Raw genomic sequence first — 20813 nt, forward strand, 5'->3', positions numbered from 1 at the left:
TCCTGGTTGCTGGTCCTCGGCCGACAGTCCATGACTGAACAAGGCACCTAACCCCCAATGGCCCACCAGGTGCCGTGGATAGGGCTGCCCACTGCTCCGGGCAAGTGTGCTCACTGCTCCCTAGTGTGCGTGTTCACTAGTCTGCATATATGTGGGTGTTTCACTGCACGGATGGGTTAAATGCGGAGGTCTAATTCCACAGTGCGTAAACACAGTTGGCTGAATACATCGTGACTCCTGGTTCCTACCACCACCGCTTGTAAAGAAGTCTGACCCTGTGAGTATCTCTTTAAAGCACCATTTCCCATCAAGCCGCTCTAAATGGCTTTGACTCTTCAGTAATTCAGTTATACAGGCATTTTGAAAAATTGGTGGAATTACTCATTAAATTCATTCTAATGTCAAATGTAGACATTAGACGTTGCATGTAGATGTTATTAATCTAGGTTTAGGATTAATCTTGGTTTGGAAAACCATTCAGTAGTGAATTAAGTACTATAACTTGTGTTAAAACGTGAATGCTATGATGCGGAAGAACTGAAATATAGGTCACCCTTTAGAAGAGTATAAATTGAAGAACAGAGCAAGAGAAGAAATAAGTACTTACATTTTATTAGACTCACTTGCCAACAAGCCATAATGTATTTTGCAAAGTGCAAATTTAAAGGAGACATATGTACTCAGGCGGCACGGTGGCGCGGTAGGTAGCGCTGTCGCTGCCCAGTGAAGAGGGCCTGGGTTCGATTCCCCGGCTGGGTGACCGGGGTCCTCTCTGTGTGGAGTTTGCATGTTCTCCCCGTGTCTGTGTAGGTTTCCTCCGGGTTCTCCGGTTTCCTCCCACAGTCCAAGGACATGCAGTCAGGCCAATTGGACATGCTAAATTACCCCTAGGTGTGAGTGATTGTGTGTCTCTGCCCTGCGATGGACTGGCGGCCTGTCCAGGGTGTATCTTGCCTGCTGACCGCTGGGATAGGCTCCAGCCCCCCCCCCCACAGCTTAGAAAATGAATGGATGGGCATATGTACTCATGGCTTCAATAGCTGTACTTTCTTATTCTGACTGCTCAATTATTATATATTTTATATAAATTTGTGTTCCCTGAACAACAATGTCAGTTTTGTATTAGTAAATAAAGAGAATCTACTGTAAATAACAGCAGGACATTTTATGATGCCAGAGCTGTATGGAAATGGAAGCTATAGAGAAAGTTCTGCCAGGAAGACTGTAACGCTTTGCTCACACAGCAGGTAAAAGTGGCCTAAATCCAATCTTTTTCATCATATGTGACACAGATGTGTGTCAGTGTGAACAGCAATGAAACGCAGTGAATCTGACATTTACAACTCCGATCTGAGACGCTGTCATATGTGGTACTGAAATCTGATGCGTATCTGATCTGCGGCAATGCAACTCTGAACACTGAATGCGAGTCTGAACAGCCAGATTGGAATTCATGCAATTTTTACATAAATCCAACTCGACATTCGTCGTCCTTTTGTGCTGCTGAGACCTCAAAAACATTTAGGCTGATGTTTCTGTACAAAAGTATTAGAAGGCATTATCACGACTGATCCGTGTTCGAAGAGAGTTTGAAAGAAACAGCTGAATGTGGCTGTTCAGTCAAAAATCTGAAAGCAAAGTTTTTCACCCTAATGTGACTCAGATCTGATGTTTTCAGGGCTGTGTGGTCACGCAAATCTGACTTTCAAATCCGATCTGAGCCACTTTCATATGTGGTCCTAGATGGGATACGTATCTGATTCATGGACATGCGACCTTAATGTTAAGCTCAAATCTGAATTCCTTTGTTTCCACTGCACATTTGCCGTCTTTCAGCGTTACCATGGCAGCAGCGCCAAACAGAAGTTAAAGCCTGTAAACAGTGGAAAAGCAACACATCTCACCTTTTTCGCCTTCGTCTCACTCTAATAACTGAGAGCTGGTCAGATTTAATTATCTTCACAGCAAAGCTCGTTCTGCTCGTTAGTTTGAGCTGACGATGCACGTGATTCAGTCATGTGACATTACTGAGTAGGATGTGTGCATGCGGGTCATTTCAGGACGCCGGTTTGTTCACATTAGTGACAGATTTGAATCACTAAATTAATTGAGTGTGAACCATCAGAGAGATGAAATTTGAGCAATGAAGCATTTAATGTGAACGTAGCTAAATTAATTCATTCATTCATTACTTCTGACCCAGCACGGGCCTACACCTGACTTTAAAATGACTCAACTTACATACCTACTCTGCTGCTTTCAGGTGCTTACGCTTTGACATTCCCCTCCTTCATCCCCTGCACCACAAGTTGGAAACAATGTGTTTCCAGAAATGTGTGTTGGCATTGTCCTTAACTTGGCAGAGGTTCTAGAGGATTTACACCTTAAGCAAACCGCTAATCACATGGTCAAACAAGGATGTTTGCTTTGCTTCAATCAGTTAAACATTTCTCGCCTGGTACACAAAGTCTGTTGAAACTGCTAACCATTAATCTTATATCAAACACGTCAGTAAACTTTGTCAGTAATAAATGAAGAATATATTACTCAAATATATTTAATCTCTTGCTACTTAAAGAAATATTGGTTTTAAAGTCAACTGAATTCACAAGAACAGCAGGTTGCTGACCGCATGATTGAAGGGTTGTTGGTTCTAGCTTATGGTTAAACATAGTACAGGTATATCCGTATTTGATTATAGTTTATGTAAATGCAAAATATGAAGTTTTTAAATATTCAATACAAATAATGGTTAGTAAACTGAAACACTATTCTGTATGTGTGCATGTACTGGTAATCTTCATTTGCCAGAGCTTGGACACTCTACTTTCAGAACTGGATTATGGGCAAACAGACTGACTTACAGAGAAACAACACACCCCAATGATCAGATCTCCAGTGAATTTTATTATTCTTTCATGTCAATTGATATGAATCAGAAAGATACAGGATAAATAACAGCCACTGTTTTCTAACAGGCGATGAGTTTATTGCTGTACACTGACAGGGTTACTTTAATATAGCTTCGTAATCACAGTGTTCTGAGGGGTCGTTCTTATTGACGACTTCAAACGTGCATTTGGTGTAATCATACACCACAACGCAGTTGTCAGCATAACCTGTGACTGTTGCCAGGCTGAAACAAAACAAAAAGAAAACCACTAATGAGAAGAAACCATAAGGTGAAGCTCTCTGTTTGCCAGTTGGTCTACATCCCGACCCTCACCTATGGTCATGAGCTGTGGGTAATGACCGAAAGAACAAGATCATGAATGCAAGTAGCGGAAATTAGCTTTCTTCATCGGGTGGCGGGCTACACTCTATTTGATAGAGTGAGGAGCTCGGTCATCCGGGAGGAGCTCAGATTAGAGCTGCTACTCGTCCCCATTGAGAGGAGCAAGCTGAGGTGGTTCGGGCATCTGATTCGGATGCCCACTGGACGCCTCCTGGTGGGGGTGTACCAGGCACAGTCTACCCGGGACAAGACCAAGACAAGATCCATCTTATGACCCACTGGAGGGATTATATCTCCAAGTTGGCCTGGGAGTAGTTGCGGTTGATGATGATGATGATATCATGCTTTTTGCTGCTGTTGCAACAAAACCTTTTTTCATTTTTTTACATAATTTGAAAGTTTCTGCTGCTCCATATGTTGTGTGTAAATTTCATGATGAATGGACTAAAAGAAATGATCCAAAATTAACTTACATTAAAAGTAAAGTAGGTTTTTTCCTTCTCCTGTAAAGTTACCATTTTGGAGATACAAGGTTTTCCTCTCACAACAGCGCTTTGTTACTGCTGCTGAGAACTCTGAGTTAAGGTGCATTCATTTCCATTCCATTCCATTTCCAGAGTTTACCAGATTTTAAGCTAAATGCATTGTTTTCTCCCTTCTTTAACATGATATGATGTGCGTGTATATCGCCTTGGTTCTGTTTTCTAACTGGCCAAAAAAAAAGACAAAATGTATATTTACCCCTCGCAACAGGTCATTAAGTTGGACTCGCATGAGCATTCAACACATTGGCTGTTTCTCCAGGAGGATCCAACTGCATGCCAGGTTTTATCAGTCTCATCCTGACAATGTGTCGCCCCTTTAAAAACACAGCAGATTGAAACAAGGGTTAAGCGTTCAGAGACACAATGGCAAAGTTAATTTAGCATAATTCAGATTGTCAGTCAATTCGGTGTGTCAGTTGTGTTTACCTTCTTCCAGCTGACTTATAAAGCAGGCACCACAAAACAGAGGGAAAAGGGCACACAGACCCAAAACCAGTACTGCAGACCTCTTTAACATCAGAGCAAAAAGATTACTGAGTGAATAATACAAACACAAACCTCTACAGGTTCAGTATAAGATTAAATACGAGTGTTAAGTAAGGTGTAGAACCTCTTGGGAATTCTCCCTTTCAATACTTTACCAAAAGCTATACACCTTTACAATTGAATACATTTAGTAAATGAACAAATATGTTTTAAGTGCTATAAGCAGCAAAGGCATTATGAAAATAATTACAGCAGATTATGGAGAACAGTGATGAATGTGAACTTACCATGATTGTGTCTGAAGTGACAGTGACCTGAAGTTCAGCAATTCTCTGGATCTGATCTGACAGGAGTTTTAAGGAGTTTCTTAATCGGGCGTGGCCCCAGAGCTACTGATATCGATGAAAACATGAAGGCAGTTGATACTTACTCTGATCGTACATAATGAACTCAGTCTTGTGCAGCCAGAGAGCAAATAAAACAGATAAGACCTAAAAAAAAGAAAAGAAAAAGGAGGACAGGGGGCAACCCTGACTGGTGCCAGTGTTCAGTGGTGAGGAATGGGATAGAGCACCATTTGTAATTACAGATGCCCTTTTTAGATGGATTTTTTTTTCTTGGGCATGTATCAGGTTATTAAAACCTTTGAAAAAGCAACTACAACAGGAATAAAGAGTTCATCAGAAACAAATTCTGTAGTTGTCCAGTGTTACTGGCAAAATGCCTATACTTTTTAAAATACATTTTGTTTGATCTGGCTAAATGAAAAAGAAATATTGGCTTTAACACGAGTGAGACCAAAACAATGAGCATGTTTGCATGCCCTTAAAAGTCCGATAACAGCAGAAAATAAGATTTTGTCATATTTGTAATCCAATCAAAGTGTTTATATGCACTTGATGAATGGGGAAACTCTGGGTCTACGTGAGTCAGACATAATCAGATTTCTGCCAATAAACTCACAGAAGACGACATGATGGAAACATGATGTAAAACTCAAATTTTATGCTGCTTTACCTGAAAATATGAACGTACATCATCTAGAGGATGAAGAATATTTAAATCCTTCATTACATCAAGCATGTCATTGGTTTCAGGTTTTTTGGTTCTGCGCTCCAAAAGTGTTTTGCTGCCATTTCGCTGCAAAGCTGCTTGCTTGTTTTATGCACTGTGGTCTTTTTTGCACATCCGTAGACGGAGAAATATGAAAAAAAGGTTAGAGTAATAGTTTACATGCACTGAGAAATCTGATTACTGAGCTAAAATCCAGCCTCTTTATCAGATTTCTAGACCACTCATTGTTTATATGAGTTGGGAAATTGCCTGCACTGTATATTTAATTGACCATTTTAAAACAAGACTGGTCTAGTTTTGCCGGACCACCAGGCTGCACGCTCTCACCTCTGCAACTTTTGTTAAAAAAATGATGAGGCATAGCAGGCATTTTAAAATTGAGGGGGGCATGGTCGTCAGTACATGACGCTCCTCAAACCCCACACCCCACACTTGTAGATTCAGTATTATTATTACAACCCTGTTTCCAAAAATGTTAGGATGCTGATCAAATCATGTAAATCCTATATTTAATTGAGAATACTACAAAGGCAACATATTAAATGTTGAAATAAGAAGTTTTATTGTTTTTTGAAAAATATATGCCAATTTTGAATTTGCTTCCAGCATCGAATTGTTTTCTTGGCCACAGGGTTGTATGAAGTCAAATATTTGAACATATTGAAAAGCAAATGCCCATCCCTAGTGATAAAACTCTGCTACACCACACTTCCCCATGTGTTTTTTTTTTTCTTCGTTTCCTGCAGTTCGTCCTCAAAATAATATCACGTAATATCACATCATAGCCATGATGTTATTCGCAATAAGACATGACCTCGAGTGTTCTATTGCTTTTCTACAACAGTTAAATAAAGTAAGAAATTAATAAAATGTGGACGTGGCGTCTAATATGTTTTAATGTTCGCAGTTCCTTCCACCAAATTATAGTTCCTTAACAAGCAGCTTGTTGCTGCGTCAGAGTAATGAGCTCCGCACTCTCACTGCACAGCCGGAAGCTCGTTCTCCAGCTCCTTAAACAGACCAGCTGACAGTTTGGGAATTTAGTGTAGTCTCATCTTCAGAGTCTGACCAAATCGGCTGTCAGTCAAATGTGATCTTAGAAGTGTCCGTTTTCTGTTTGTGCACAAAGTAAGAAGTAAAACCGTTCAAATGGCTTGAGCATCTCCTACAGCTGTCAAAGTTGTTGCTTAGCAACGGTGTCTCAGCAGAGTCATACAGTGTTTGTGAAAAACCTGTGATGATGTGGCGAAATAACAGCACGGTTAGAACAGCTCTCAACCAATCAGCTTGCGTAGCGGGAAATAACTGTTTTATAGGTATTACTAAAGATTACTGATTTGGTTGCGAGGCATCTGCACATGACAGTGTGAACTGAAGACAGGAGCCAGGCTGTGGGAGAGCTCACTTTAGGTGGGCTGCTCACAGTCTGAATGCTAGGGAGGAACTCTCTGCCTCCCTCTGGTGGACACAGCTAGCCTTGCAGACAACCCAGCCCCAGCATGGGTTGTTTACAGACAGTTGAAAAAAAATCACAATACTAGCATTTTTATCTCATAATGTTGGCATATATACCACATACACAAATGTCCACTTTTTCGCCTCCGTTTTGCTACCCCCAATATTGGGGACGTGGTTGGGAATGTGTTTGTTTAAAAACAGGTTAAAATCATTTCCATGATTTTTCCATGAAGGCAAATCATTTCCGAGGTATAATGTTTAACATGATCGGCAGTTTTGTGTTTAAAGGTGAATTTGACCTTTTTTTTTTTTTAAATGAGGACTATTTTTCCTTACGTCCTGCATGTACCCCTCCTCCATAGATTAAAGACAGATTAAGCTCTCTAGAGGTCTGTCTCCTATTACCGCCACTGTAAACAGTTCTGACTAAACGTTTCTCTAGAATTTAACGTTTCGCACCAAACCACTCGGGAATGACTTCACTTACATTTTAAATACTTCAGTATGCCAAATGTTTGGGAGATCAGTGGAATTCCTCTTTAAATTCAAGAATATTTACATAATTTCATGCCTCCCATATCAACATCTAATTACCTACTTAAATCAGATAAACATTTCTAGCCAGGCGCACAAACTCTGTAAATGTCAAGTAGTATGAAAAGTTTGACTCGTGCAGAACTTTGATTACTTACTCTGTGCTGATAGTTGCGTATAAAGTTCATCCATTTTCTAAGCCGCTTCTCTGTCAGAGGGTGCTGGAGCTGGAGCCTATCCCAGCGGTTATCGGGCAGAAGGCAGGATACACCCTGGACAGGTTGCCAGTCCATCGCAGGGCAGACAAACAGACACAGACAGTCACTCACACACTCACACCTAGGGGCAATTTAGCAATTGGCCTGACTGCATGTGTTTGGACTGTAGGAGGAAAGCAGAGAACCCGGATGAAAACCCACACAGACACAGGGAGAACATGCAAACTCCACACAGAGAGAACCCCGGTCACCCGGGCAGCCCTCCTCGCTGTGAGGCGACAGCACTACCCACTGTGCCACTGTGCCGCCCTGCGTATAAAGACCTTGTGCAGAATTTTGGAACAGTTTACCATCAATCTAATATCAACCACACATCAGTATACTTTATATCAGTAATAAATGAGGAAATATTACTCATATATATTTCATCTCCTGCTAATTAAGGAAATACTGGACAATTGCATCACAATCCACAGGCACAGCGAAGTGAGCTCATTTTGTTCTAGCTTCATTGCTATTGCTTACTGATGGCAGTATGAGAGAGAAGTTTGCACCTCTTAACCACTGCAATGCACTGGAATATGTTTCACTGCGATTCTGACTTCATTGGGGCCTGTGACCGCATGTTTGAACGGTCATTGGTTCTGGCCTTTGGTTAAACATACCACACATAATACTTGATGAGAAGTTATGTAATCATGAATTATGAAGTTTATTGCATTCAGTATGAATAATGGTGAGTAAACTGAGAGACTGTTTTCATCTGACTACAGAAAGCTCTGTATACATGGCTTATGTACAAACCGACTGGCTTACAGAGAAATGCCACACCCCAATGATCAGATCTCCAGTGAATTTATATGATAAATTATTATTGTAATATAATTATTATTAAAATATTATCGTTTTGTGTTAATTGACACGAATCAGAAAGATACCAGGATAAAGACCAGGATGCAGTTTTCTGTGATTTTATTGTCGTCCACTGACAACTATGAGTTACTATAAGACGGCTTCAAAGTCGCAATGTTCTGAGGGGTCGTTCAAGCGTGTATTTGCCATAATTGTACTTCACGTTGCATTCACACAGATAGAGCTATGCCATGTCACACCTCACGTTGTGTTATCTCACTAAACTCTGTTTTTGTGTTGAACGTTTGGTCTTTGAAGGGTGTGACTCATTGTCGAGATGTTGTGAATAAGACCTGGCACCCTGTGGGATCCTCCTTCAACAAACAGCAGATGCATTGAATGTGAATGGAACGCCGATTCACTGAGTTGTTATAATTGGTAAATCAAAGTTCATAAACAAGCGACATGAACATGAAATTCTCAGAAGAGTTTCATGTTAAAATGTCCATTCTAGTGGATCAATACGTGCTGCGTTTCAAAGAATAGCTTTTTTCAAGCTTTCTTTTTTCAATTTCAGTTCATCAAAATGCAAGAGAGATGTTCCAAAGCACTCAGACGAAACCTGTTTCTTTTAGATCATGTTCTCCAGACACTCTGAAGTTCTTTTATTGTTTATGGTATTTATTTATTAAACAGAATGCAGAGAGCTGGGACCTTTCCTGTAGACTGCGTGGAGTACGAATATGACAGTTGCACATATAAAATGTGTAAAAAGAATGATCCAACAATTCTGGGCCCTTATGTTGCTGTTCTTAAGTGATCATCAAGAAATATATAGCATTCATAAATTCTGTGTGTCAGATGAATCTGACTAAAATGGTCTTTAAAAGCCAAGGTTAGTAGAAATTGTACAACAGTTAGCTCTGGTCACGCAAGCTGAATGGTTGAGAAGCGTAACCAAATAACAGCACTTTTTTTGTCACGAACACTATATCAATCCGCTGAGACGCCGTTGCTAAGCAACGACTTTGACAGCTGTAGATGACGCTCAAGCTATTTGAACCTTTTTACTTCTTACTTTGCACACAAACAGAAAATGGACAGTTTTAAGATCACATTTGACCGACAGCTGATTTGGTCAGACTCTGAAAATGAGACTGCACTAAATTCCCAAACTGTCATCACCACTGAGCAGCTTTTCAGTCGGCACCTGTGACAGAACAACAGCTAAACAACCTGGAATCAGCCAGGAACAAACCAACCACCATTCGCCAAACTAAATGGGCTATAAGATGCTTTACAGACTGGCTGGAAAAAACTACATTAATATTGGTCAAAAATTGACAAAACTGAGCTAAACTTGATATTGCTGCAGTTTTAATGGCTCAGTCCAATGTGGTCTGACGCTGAAAATGAGACTGCATGTATGGCGAATGGTATTCGGTCGTGTTCTATTGCTTAAATGTCACATGAGCAAACCTGCAGCACACATCAATATTTGGTCAGAATTATTAGTGACATAGAAGAAGAACAAAAGTACACATATAAAATTGCTGACAGGACAATGAGGTCTTATCTGACCTCAGCTGACTATTCCATGGAAGGGCTTAGGAGTGATTTGGAAACTGCAGAGGTGGAGTGCAAATGTTGTGGTGTGTGGGTACAGCCTTTTATCAGTATCTTCAGTTTTGCTTTCCACCCTGTCACAGAAACTGTTTTAGCCATTAAACTACATAAGTACATAATTGCATCATTTAAGTCTTCAGGGGAGCTGAGATCAAAAGCTGGTAAGTTTTGCTTTCATTCAAGATTGATAATTTGTTGTTTTCTCTATTTTTGAGAAAGTCTGTCATTAGAAATTAATACAGGATGCTGGGCAGTTCCACTCATTTCTCATTTGCAGCATAATTAATCTTGATGACTTTCTTTACAGTGTCTGCAACACAAATAGCCATTTTGTTTACTATCCCAAACCACCAGCGACCCTACATGTGTTCTTGAGTCTTTCCATTTTATATGTAATCTTGATTTCACATTTACCTAGTGTGATTGTTTGTTGACATCTTAACCATTTAATAATGCAGAAATTTTGAGAAATTGGTAGAATTCCTCTTTAATTGTCATCAAGTTAACGTGCAACCATGGTAAGCTTACACTGTTATATATATACAATATGTAAATCCAAAAACCCCAGAAAAAGTGTTTGTCAAATTCATTTGTTTACTTTCTTTTTTTGGTCAAAGTCCATGTTGAGGAGGGCAGTGTTTGTGGTGCTGGTGCTGTTTGCTCTCGTTCCTCTGAATGATGGCAGCTGCTGGCTGGGATTTCTTAAAAAAGGTACACATGCACACACACAGAGTTATGCCAGGTTGTGCCCATCTTGGTTTATATTATGTTAAATGTGTTGAACTTTTGACCCTTGACAGACGGGACTCACTGTCAGGATAGTGTGGATAGGACCTGGCATGCTTTGGGATCTGCCTGGACCAACAGCAGATGTCATAATTGTGAATGTAATACTGATTACATGGCATGCTGTACTGGGTAAATATAGGAACTCTAGCAATGCAGTAAAGCAACACACACAAAAATATTTAACAATAAAACTAGTATAGTCATGTCTAACTTACAACCATATATATATATATATATATATATATATATATATATATATATACATACTGTATGTGTGTGTATGTATGTATGTGTGTATATACACACACACACACACATATCATTCCACCAAATTAATTCAAAGTATGGTTGAAAACACATTTCGGACTTGGAAATTAGACTAAAATTGCTTTGCTTAGACTGTCACTGTACCTTAATTATGTTTATTTTATTAAAACAAATGGTTGAACGTTCCATTTTATCACTAACAGCAATCCTAACACTCCTGAAACTTTACCAAATGTTTCAGTAGTGACCATTTTAGATGATTTTGAGCACAACTTAAAAATGCTAGCCAGTATATGACTAGAAACACAGCTTAGAACAGTTGTACACATACAACCATTCATGAAAACACAAAACAGAACCACAGACAATATGTTTCAGCAGTGACCATTCTTAATGTTAATTTTCAGATTTTAGGACATAACTGCTTTAAAACAGTGGGATCTAACTGCTCACTATGTGGCCATGAGGGACTGGGATGCAGTCTCACTTCCTGCTCTAAAGTGCAGGGGTGTGACTGAAATAAGGCTCTGACCATGGACTAAAATGTTTTTGTTTTTTGGTAGTGACATGAAAATGTGGGACTGTGGCATTTTCTCATGATCATTTTATCCATATTTAACAGTTTAGCTGCCAAATACAGTAAATAGAATTTTTGATAATAGTTTTATGTACCACCAAAAAGTTTCTTCTATTGTTACAAGAATGATATCGTAACAATATAAGAACGCTTTTTGGTGCTATAGTTAACATTTTAATGATTACAGTTTAAGAGAAGACTTGCTTTAGATGCAATTTGACCCCAAATCTAAACAATGACTGCGGGGACTAAAATCACTCCCATCTTTAGTGTCTTAAAGTTATAAATGTTCAGTGTAATTCAGATGCATGTTAAAACGTCCATTCTGTGAGATGAATGCAAATTGAACATTTTTTTCAAACACTGGGCCTCATTCACCTGCCATTAAGAAAAATTTCCAGTTTTCATGAAGATTCTGACATTCACCAATGGTTTCATATTTGGGATTTGTTCTTAGGTAAGAACAGAATCTACACACACTCTTAAACACAGAGGTGTGTACAATTCTGCGGTTCAAGGACACGTCATAAATCTGACGTAGACTTTTTTTAGACTTTCTCAGTAACACACTTAAGAAAAGACTTAGGAAGATATTGTTGAATGAGGCCCAAAGTCTTTTCATTTTCAGTTCATCAAAATGCATGTGGTGTTCTGAAGTACTCAGATTTTCTATGCTGTTTTTCAGATTCTCTAAAGTTCATTAAGAATTTCTTTATGAATTTCTTTTTTCCCCCAGAATGCCAATGGTGCACGTTACAGGCGACTGCACAGTGGTATACGATTATGACACCTGTACATCTGATGTCATTCATAAGGAAAACGGCACAGTTCCATGCACTGCCATGAGCTCTGGAAAGTGAAATAAAGTGAAATTGGTGTAAAGAAAAGAAAGCCAAATTCAGTAATTCTACATGTGAGATAAATTTAACCAAACATTCTTAATAATGAAGGTTGATAACTGATACTGAGTTATTTCTAGCTAGCTGGGAAAACTGTATAGCTAAACTGCCTTAAAGATAGTGTACTACAATCTTTAGGACCTTAATAATGATGGTGGATTTGTGGCATATTAAAGAAAATATTTCTATTCTGCTCCTTTGAGTTGTCATTCCTGCAACAATCCTTTAGACTGTAGTAAGATCACTGTCAACTCTGAAATCCACAGCATGATACTCCCACCACCAAACTTTACTTTAGGTATATCTGGACATTGAATCAGTTTTGAAACACAAAATCCACAATACCAGTATTTTAAATGATTTATGCAATCACACTTTCAGCAAGAGCGAGAAGAAAATCCACTTTTTATTCAATAAAATCAATCTAGTATTGTATTATTAGTAGTATTATTTGTGTAAGGGATAAAAGTTACAGGTTCAAAACATTGTGAAATAATGCATGAAAACATCTCCCAAAGTGGAAAGGTTACAAACAGAGTTTCTGATAAACTTTTAAAAACAAATATTATATATAAGTAAGTAAATGGTGCAGCAGTTGCATTCTGGCGCCTCAGGCTATTTGTGGGATTGTTGTTCTAATTTTCCCATTCCACATTTAAGATGGAACTGGAAAATACAAACAACAAGCCAGCGCAATTGGAAGTCAACTTCAGCCTCTTCTGCTTTGGTAACCCAGCTTCACGCAGACCAGATTATGAATGCTAGTACTCAAATGTTGAAATCACTTAAAATGTCCATCCCTGCTGAAAAATTAGGTAAGGTTAACTAACTTCAGCTGAAGTCTAGTGCTTACCTGTTTTGGACATGCGTCTTGAATTCCTTGAGGGCTCTAAACTGACTGTCTTTCGAATGCATCGGCAATATTTACTCGCATTTTACTGCATTTCTGGTCATGCAGCTTTTTATACGAAGGCTTTTTAGGTCAGGATGAAATTTGTTTGGATGCTTCCATGGCTGCAGCACACAGTGTTTGCCTGCTTATGCGTTACATAACCCAGGGTGTTGAAATGGTACTGAGAAATGGGCAGTTGGTGGGATCATGGGTCAAAACACAAACAGACTTTCCTTCCATAATTTTTAACTTACCATGTTTTCTTAATTTCTGATAACATAGAGTATCATGGTAAATTTATGATTTAGTAGAGTAATGGTATTACATATTATTCCTTTAAGAATATCCAGAAAAAGTACATATAAACTGAATTGAATGGAATGAACCAGAAGTCGTGGGCAGTCGTGGGCTGGAGGTTAGGGATCTGGCCCTGTAACCAGAAGGTTCTAAAGCAGGAGTGTCTGATCTTATTTGATGATAAGAGTCAGAGTGATTGCAGGTTTTTATTCCAACACGACAGCAACTGATTAAACAAGTGGAATCAGGTCAACAAAACTGGCAGCCACATTGGCCCTTTGCAGATAAGATTAGACCCCCTTGTTCTAGAGTCTTTCAGTAATCTGACACAGGCATGGCATACCAAACAGCTGACCTACTCCTTTCATCAAGAAGGGGAAAAACTGAAACACTCCTTACAACAAACCTGCAGTGAGAACGGCACTAGCAGTATTATTAGGTTAAGAGACGTGAAAAGCTGAAGGAATGTGTAAAGCTTGACACACTAACCTGATCATCTGGAGGAGACTGTTGTGAAGGATGTGACTGAGAAGGCAGAGATGGTGCAGCTGTGTCGCTAACTAGGCTAGCTACTGTAACTGATGTTAGCTAGGTCCAGAAACAAATAACATGTTGGCATCATCCACTGAGGGGAAAATACTTTGTGTAGGACACTAAGTCCTCATCAGTATCCACAGATTAGCTCTGTTTTTGAATAATTAAAGACGTTCCTCTGCCTGATTCTATATATATTTATTTTGCTGTTGCCAAAAATGGTAAGCACTGCCATTATATTACATTGTTTTTGTCCAAAGTTTACTGTTTTTTCCCATGTTTTTTTTTCTTTCTTGCAGTTAACAAGATATCTTACGGATACTGCAATATCAAAAATAGTCAGAATGCCTATCCCTTCTATTGTTTCATAAAAGATGCTAAAAGATCTAGTGTACAAGACAAGTCCTCCAACTATCTGGGATAACACAGCAATGATCTAACATCACCTTCGCAACCACCTGAGATTCCATTGCAATGGCCTTGCCAAACCTTAGCAACCACCTGAGCTACCATGGCCGTGGCCTAGCAACATCTTAGCAACCACCTCGGATAACATAGCAGCATTATAGAAACCACCTTGGATTTCATAGCAACAGCTTTGGCAAACCAACTGAAAGTCCTGAAATCTGGAGATGCTGCAGCCCCCCAGGACCAGCACTTAGCACATCCCTGCTCTCATTAGCTCACTTTGACAGTGGAAAGTAGTGAAACAGAAACTTTTCTTTTATGTGATGTTTCTTAGATTCTTAGTCTAGCAGTATGTGTCTCACTGAAGCAGTCTACTTTACGTCTAACTGGAAATTCTGCAGGAAGATTTAAGTCTGCATGGATGCAAACTTGCTGTCAGAAGGTTTTTTACTTCACACCGTTATTGACTTTAAGATAGCCTCCACTATGGTGAGCCCTCCATGTGACCAAGGCAACTTGTTTGTACAGAGGGAAAGGGGCTGGAATGAGACTGGCAAAGAGACGGTCATAGGCCAGCCTTAGCAGTACAGCAAAAATGTGACTTCATTAGTTTAGTGGTCACAGACCTCAGAACATCCACACTGAGCCTGCAATCATGGTGAGTTTACATGATTTCTGTGTTTACTAGTGCTGCTTAAATAAGGTTTAAATGTTATCAATAAATCATTTAAAGTCAGGGTACATTGATGGTGACCGTCGTTTACAATGTAGCTGAGAAATGTACAAAAAAAACAAATGACTCAAAGAGAGTAAATATAATTCTGTAGTAATGAACGTGATATAAAGCATAAGGATGAAATTAAAACACAGAACATAACAATTCTCACACAAATAAAATGAAGAATAAAAAAAGTATAAAACTCAAATAAAACAAGAGAATAAGAAAAGAAAGAAATAAAACTAAAGTAATAATGCTAAAATACTATAAAATCCTAAAAATCAACTAAAAACTAAAATCAACAAAAAACAGTTGATGGTTCAGTAAAGGTGGTTAGAGATCAGACGTTCAGCAACTCTTGATACTATAATCAAATAACTGAATTATTAAATCAGCATTGAAGGCTCTGAAAATCAATGTATTTTTTTTAAATTCAATAATCAGTGGTCGCAGCAACATTGTTAATATGTAAATTGAATAAGACTGGCCCCAGGATTTAACCTTGTGGAACACCTTTAGATGTAATACACCGAAAATGTTGATTTATTTAGGATCATTTGATTATTTGTATATAACAATATGCACAGAAATGACCTCACAGTTGTCCACATAGTGGGTCTAGGACATTCCTAATCTTGTTTGTGATGGAACCTGTTTGTGATTAACCTGTATATTTTGTTGTCTTCCCTGCTGTAACACACGAATCAGTGAATCAGATCATTAGCAACCCCATTCTCAGTCGAAATGAGTGTGTTAGAGCAGGAAAAAAGCTAAAATAGTGGGCCAGACCCTGTTAACATAAAGCTTCTAAAAGCCCAGAGTGCTGATCTCATTATAAATAAGTAAGGAATCTGATCCCAGATTGGCACTGATATACTGAAAAGCTTTATGAATATAGGCCCTGCTTTGGGAACCTCTGCTCTAGGCCAGTTGTTCTTATTCGGAATGACCTGTGCTGGGGTTCCCAAACTTATTTCATCACAAAGATGACACTTAAATGGTAGAGTGAGCATAGCACTGAGCACTCTCTCTAGCAGTGAAGATGATCTTAATTCTAAGATGGGAATTCAGGCTTTGTTCCTGCAGAAATCAGAAGCAGGAGCAAGAAAACAGTTTGAAATCCAGTTATGTCAGTGAAAATAATCCATTTTAATGAAACTGGATTTTTCTCACATTGGAAAGAAAATTGCAGTCTTGCTACTCATACCAATAAAAAGAGTAGAACAATGCAGTTCATTAAAACATAAAAATTCTCCAGACAGAGTGCGGAGGTGTTCGTGAACTCCGTTTGTTTACATGTGTTTTGTTCCTGTGCTGAAGAGGTCAGTGTTCGTGGGGTTGGTGCTGTTTGCTCTCGTTCCTCTGAATGATGCCGCCTGCTTCATGGCGTTGCTGAAAGGAGGTATCCAAAGAGTTGTGCCCTGTTATGTTCATGTCGGTTTATATTGTGATGTGTTACTAACTTCTGAGCTTTGATAGGCGCCACTCATTGTCAGGACCTCTTAGATAAGACCTGGCATCCTGTGGGATCCTCCTGGACCAACAGCAAATGTGATCAGTGTGACTGCAGTGCTGATGGAATGCGCTGCTGTAATGGGTAAATAAACCAAAGCTGTCAATGAAATAACTAAATTATTTTTGCACTCGGGTTTTGTTCTAAAAATAATGATATGTACATCCTTTCTTTATCCTAAATGATCCTAAAGGATCCATGTCCTACCTGTTTTGGGCATGTTATTTTTACCTTTGTGGTCCTCTTGAAGTGTTTGTGTGTTCTTCAATAACACCTAAAGAGAAAATGCAAGAATGTAATAATGTAATGAAAACAGTTAAAACTGTGTTGGAGGAGTGACTAGAGAAGGTCTCCATCCTCAATGTTGATTGATACACACACACATATCATTCCACCAAATTAATTCAAAGTATGGTTGAAAACACATTTCGGACTTGGAAATTAGACTAAAATTGCTTTGCTTAGACTGTCACTGTACCTTAATTATGTTTATTTTATTAAAACAAATGGTTGAACGTTCCATTTTACCACTAACAGCAATCCTAACACTCCTGAAACTTTACCAAATGTTTCAGTAGTGACCATTTTAGATGATTTTGAGCACAACTTAAAAATGCTAGCCAGTATATGACTAGAAACACAGCTTAGAACAGTTGTACACATACAAACATTCATGAAAACACAAAACAGAACCACAGACAATATGTTTCAGCAGTGACCATTCTTAATGTTAATTTTCAGATTTTAGGACATAACTGCTTTAAAACAGTGGGATCTAACTGCTCACTATGTGGCCATGAGGGACTGGGATGCAGTCTCACTTCCTGCTCTAAAGTGCAGGGGTGTGACTGAAATAAGGCTCTGACCATGGACTAAAATGTTTTTGTTTTTTGGTAGTGACATGAAAATGTGGGACTGTGGCATTTTCTCATGATCATTTTATCTATATTTAACAGTTTAGCTGCCAAATACAGCAAATAGAAACTTTTTGATAATAGTTTTATGTAGCACCAAAAAGTTTCTTCTATTGTTACAAGAATGATATCGTAACAATATAAGAACGCTTTTTGGTGCTATAGTTAACATTTTAATGATTACAGTTTAAGAGAAGACTTGCTTTAGATGCAATTTGACCCCAAATCTAAACAATGACTGCGGGGACTAAAATCACTCCCATCTTTAGTGTCTTAAAGTTATAAATGTTCAGTGTAATTCAGATGCATGTTAAAACGTCTTTGTCCATTCTGTGAGATGAATGCAAATTGAAAGCATAATTTTTTTCAAACACTGGGCCTCATTCACCTGCCATTAAGAAAAATTTCCAGTTTTCATGAAGATTCTGACATTCACCAATGTTTTCATATTTGGGATTTGTTCTTAGGTAAGAACAGAATCTACACACACTCTTAAGCACAGAGGTGTGTACAATTCTGCGGTTCAAGGACACGTCATAAATCTGACGTAGACTTTTTTAGGACCTTTCTCAATAACACACTTAAGAAAAAACTTAGGAAGATATTGTTGAATGAGGCCCAAAGTCTTTTCATTTTCAGTTCATCAAAATGCATGTGGTGTTCTGAAGTACTCAGATTTTCTATGCTGTTTTTCAGATTCTCTAAAGTTCTTTATGAATTTCTTTTTTTTCCCCAGAATGCCAACGGTGCACGTTACAGGTGACTGCACAGTGGTATACGATTATGACACCTGTACATTTGATGTCATTCCTAAGAAAAACGGCACAGTTCCATGCACTGCCATGAGCTCTGGAAAGTGAAATAAAGTGAAATTGGTGTAAAGAAAAGAAAGCCGAATTCAGTAATTCTACATGTGAGATAAATTTAACCAAAACATTCTTAATAATGAAGGTTGATAACTGATACTGAGTTATTTCTAGCTAGCTGGGAAAACTGTATAGCTAAACTGCCTTAAAGATGTGTACTACAATCTTTAGGACCTTAATAATGATGGTGGATTTGTGGCATATTAAAGAAAATATTTCTATTCTGCTCCTTTGAGTTGTCATTCCTGCAACAATCCTTTAGACTGTAGTAAGATCACTGTCAACTCTGAAATCCACAGCATGATACTCCCACCACCAAACTTTACTTTAGGTATATCTGGACATTGAATCAGTTTTGAAACACAAAATCCACAATACCAGTATTTTAAATTATTTATGCAATCACACTTTCGGCAAGAGCGAGAAGAAAATCCACTTTTTATTCAATAAAATCAATCTAGTATTGTATTATTAGTAGTATTATTTGTGTAAGGGATAAAAGTTACAGGTTAAAAACATTGTGAAATAATACATGAAAACATCTCCCAAAGTGGAAAGGTTACAAACAGAGTTTCTGATAAACTTTTAAAAACAAATATTGGTCAATCATGGACGTTGTCACCAACAAAATTACTTTTAAAACGGATTTTGGACATTGATTGACGTTAATAGCCAATGCCGGCAGTATGATTGGGTTTAGCAGCCCCAAGCCCACACATGAGATCAAGTTTACTTGTAATATTGAAATGTTAAAGAAAAAACTGAAAGAGATATTAAAGTAAAAGAGAAATGAAAATTTGATCAGTAAGTGTAATTGTGAGGTGTTTGCTAAGTGTTGCTCCCTCTTGAGCTACCAACACCAGTGCCAGTTCTATGTAATAATCGACATAAGCAGCGGCTTAAGGCCCTGCAACTCTCAGCTGGCAAGCTATGTTATGTTAGCCATGTTTACCAAACTTGGTGACAAAAGCATTAATTATGCCCAGCAACGGTCACTTGATTATTGAATGGCGTTTTCTCCAGTGCCCTGAGAAAATATTTTATTGCACTGCTAATTGGTTAAAGGCAGTGCACTAAATCTGATGAAGAATTAGGTTGTTATTGGAATTCAGGTTGTTGTAAAATGATTTTTGAAGTCATAGGCCAGATGTGGTAGTCTGACAGCCCTGCTTAAAGGAAAGTATATGAAATACTGACAGCAAAAATGGGTACTGCAGTCCAAATTCTAATTTTCTTCTAAATAGAGAGTCTGCCCCTGCCCCCTACTCCCAAGACTCAATGCTTATGCGGGTTGCCAGGTTGAGGACACTGAACTTACACAAACAAGTGCAATGTTAAACTTTAACAATGGCAAGCGATGACAAACAATGACAATTCATGCCCTGTATCTAATGTATACATTTGCTCAGTTTTTTTTATAACTCTGTCTATGTTGGCTAGATGGCTAGATGCATGGCTGGCTATATACAGTAGCCAAAGCTAAGCCCAGAGCCAACTGTCCAACTGTCCACTGCTTCAAAAATACTGGAATGAGGCTGAAGTCAGCTTTTTTGATGTTGCCAGTTCTACCTTAGATGGTGCCACAGTTGCATTTGCACCTCAGGCTGTTTGCTGATTTCTGGTTTGAATTTGCCCATTCGACTTTAAATGGTGCAGCAGTTGCATTCTGGCGCCTCAGGCTATTTGTGGGATTGTTGTTCTAATTTTCCCATTCCACATTTAAGATGGAACTGGAAAATACAAACAACAAGCCAGCGCAATTGGAAGTCAACTTCAGCCTCTTCTGCTTTGGTAACCCAGCTTCACGCAGACCAGATTATGAATGCTAGTACTCAAATGTTGAAATCACTTAAAATGTCCATCCCTGCTGAAAAATTAGGTAAGGTTAACTAACTTCAGCTGAAGTCTAGTGCTTACCTGTTTTGGACATGCGTCTTGAATTCCTTGAGGGCTCTAAACTGACTGTCTTTCGAATGCATCGGCAATATTTACTCGCATTTTACTGCATTTCTGGTCATGCAGCTTTTTATACGAAGGCTTTTTAGGTCAGGATGAAATTTGTTTGGATGCTTCCTTGGCTGCAGCACACGGTGTTTGCCTGCTTATGCGTT

At 38.6% G+C, this 20813-nt stretch overlaps 2 protein-coding genes and 1 long non-coding RNA gene across 4 annotated transcripts; 2 read left to right on the forward strand and 1 right to left on the reverse strand.

Moving 5' to 3' along the window:
- Positions 1-2887: 2887 nt before the first annotated feature.
- On the reverse strand, positions 2888-16540 carry LOC108426674 (beta-microseminoprotein). 2 transcript variants are annotated; one of them, XM_037536158.1, is made up of 6 exons: positions 13414-16540; positions 4697-4757; positions 4554-4609; positions 4207-4288; positions 3977-4094; positions 2888-3136 (listed from the first exon to the last, which is right to left on the reverse strand). In XM_037536158.1, the coding sequence occupies exons 2-6, from the start codon at positions 4707-4709 to the stop codon at positions 3010-3012; spliced, it is 396 nt and encodes a 131-aa protein (XP_037392055.1). In that variant the 5' UTR covers positions 4710-4757; positions 13414-16540; the 3' UTR covers positions 2888-3009. The 2 variants fall into 2 exon arrangements, with proteins under 2 accessions (XP_037392055.1, XP_017551820.1); XM_017696331.2 differs by lacking the exon at positions 13414-16540 and adding an exon at positions 7491-7590.
- LOC108426677 lies at positions 9822-12753 on the forward strand. The gene is made up of 4 exons (XR_001857793.2): positions 9822-10189; positions 10646-10739; positions 10829-10946; positions 12398-12753. It is a non-coding gene; the product is annotated as an uncharacterized LOC108426677 (long non-coding RNA).
- Positions 15245-18928, forward strand: LOC108426676 (beta-microseminoprotein-like). The gene is made up of 4 exons (XM_017696334.2): positions 15245-15349; positions 16730-16811; positions 16889-17006; positions 18573-18928. Exons 1-4 carry the CDS (start codon positions 15347-15349, stop codon positions 18694-18696), a joined length of 327 nt encoding a protein of 108 aa, XP_017551823.2. The 5' UTR covers positions 15245-15346; the 3' UTR covers positions 18697-18928.
- The last annotated feature ends 1885 nt before the right edge of the window (positions 18929-20813 follow it).

The sequence above is a fragment of the Pygocentrus nattereri genome, chromosome 29, assembly GCF_015220715.1.
Source record: "Pygocentrus nattereri isolate fPygNat1 chromosome 29, fPygNat1.pri, whole genome shotgun sequence".
NCBI classification, from domain to species: Eukaryota; Metazoa; Chordata; class Actinopteri; order Characiformes; family Serrasalmidae; genus Pygocentrus; species Pygocentrus nattereri.

What these genes read in the sequence shown, in the direction of transcription:
- LOC108426676 (XM_017696334.2), top strand. An exon ending in CATGGCGTTGCTGAAAGGAG is followed by an intron (nt 16,812 to 16,888) that starts GTATCCAAAGAG and finishes GAGCTTTGATAG; the next exon opens with GCGCCACTCATTGTCAGGAC. An exon ending in GGAATGCGCTGCTGTAATGG is followed by an intron (nt 17,007 to 18,572) that starts GTAAATAAACCA and finishes TTTTTTCCCCAG; the next exon opens with AATGCCAACGGTGCACGTTA.
- LOC108426674 (XM_017696331.2), bottom strand. Translation starts at nt 7,520, where the DNA reads ATGAACTTTATACGCAACTATCAGCACAGA. An exon ending in TACGCAACTATCAGCACAGA is followed by an intron (nt 4,758 to 7,490) that starts GTAAGTAATCAA and finishes TCTTTTTTTTAG; the next exon opens with GTCTTATCTGTTTTATTTGC. An exon ending in TATAAGTCAGCTGGAAGAAG is followed by an intron (nt 4,095 to 4,206) that starts GTAAACACAACT and finishes GTGTTTTTAAAG; the next exon opens with GGGCGACACATTGTCAGGAT.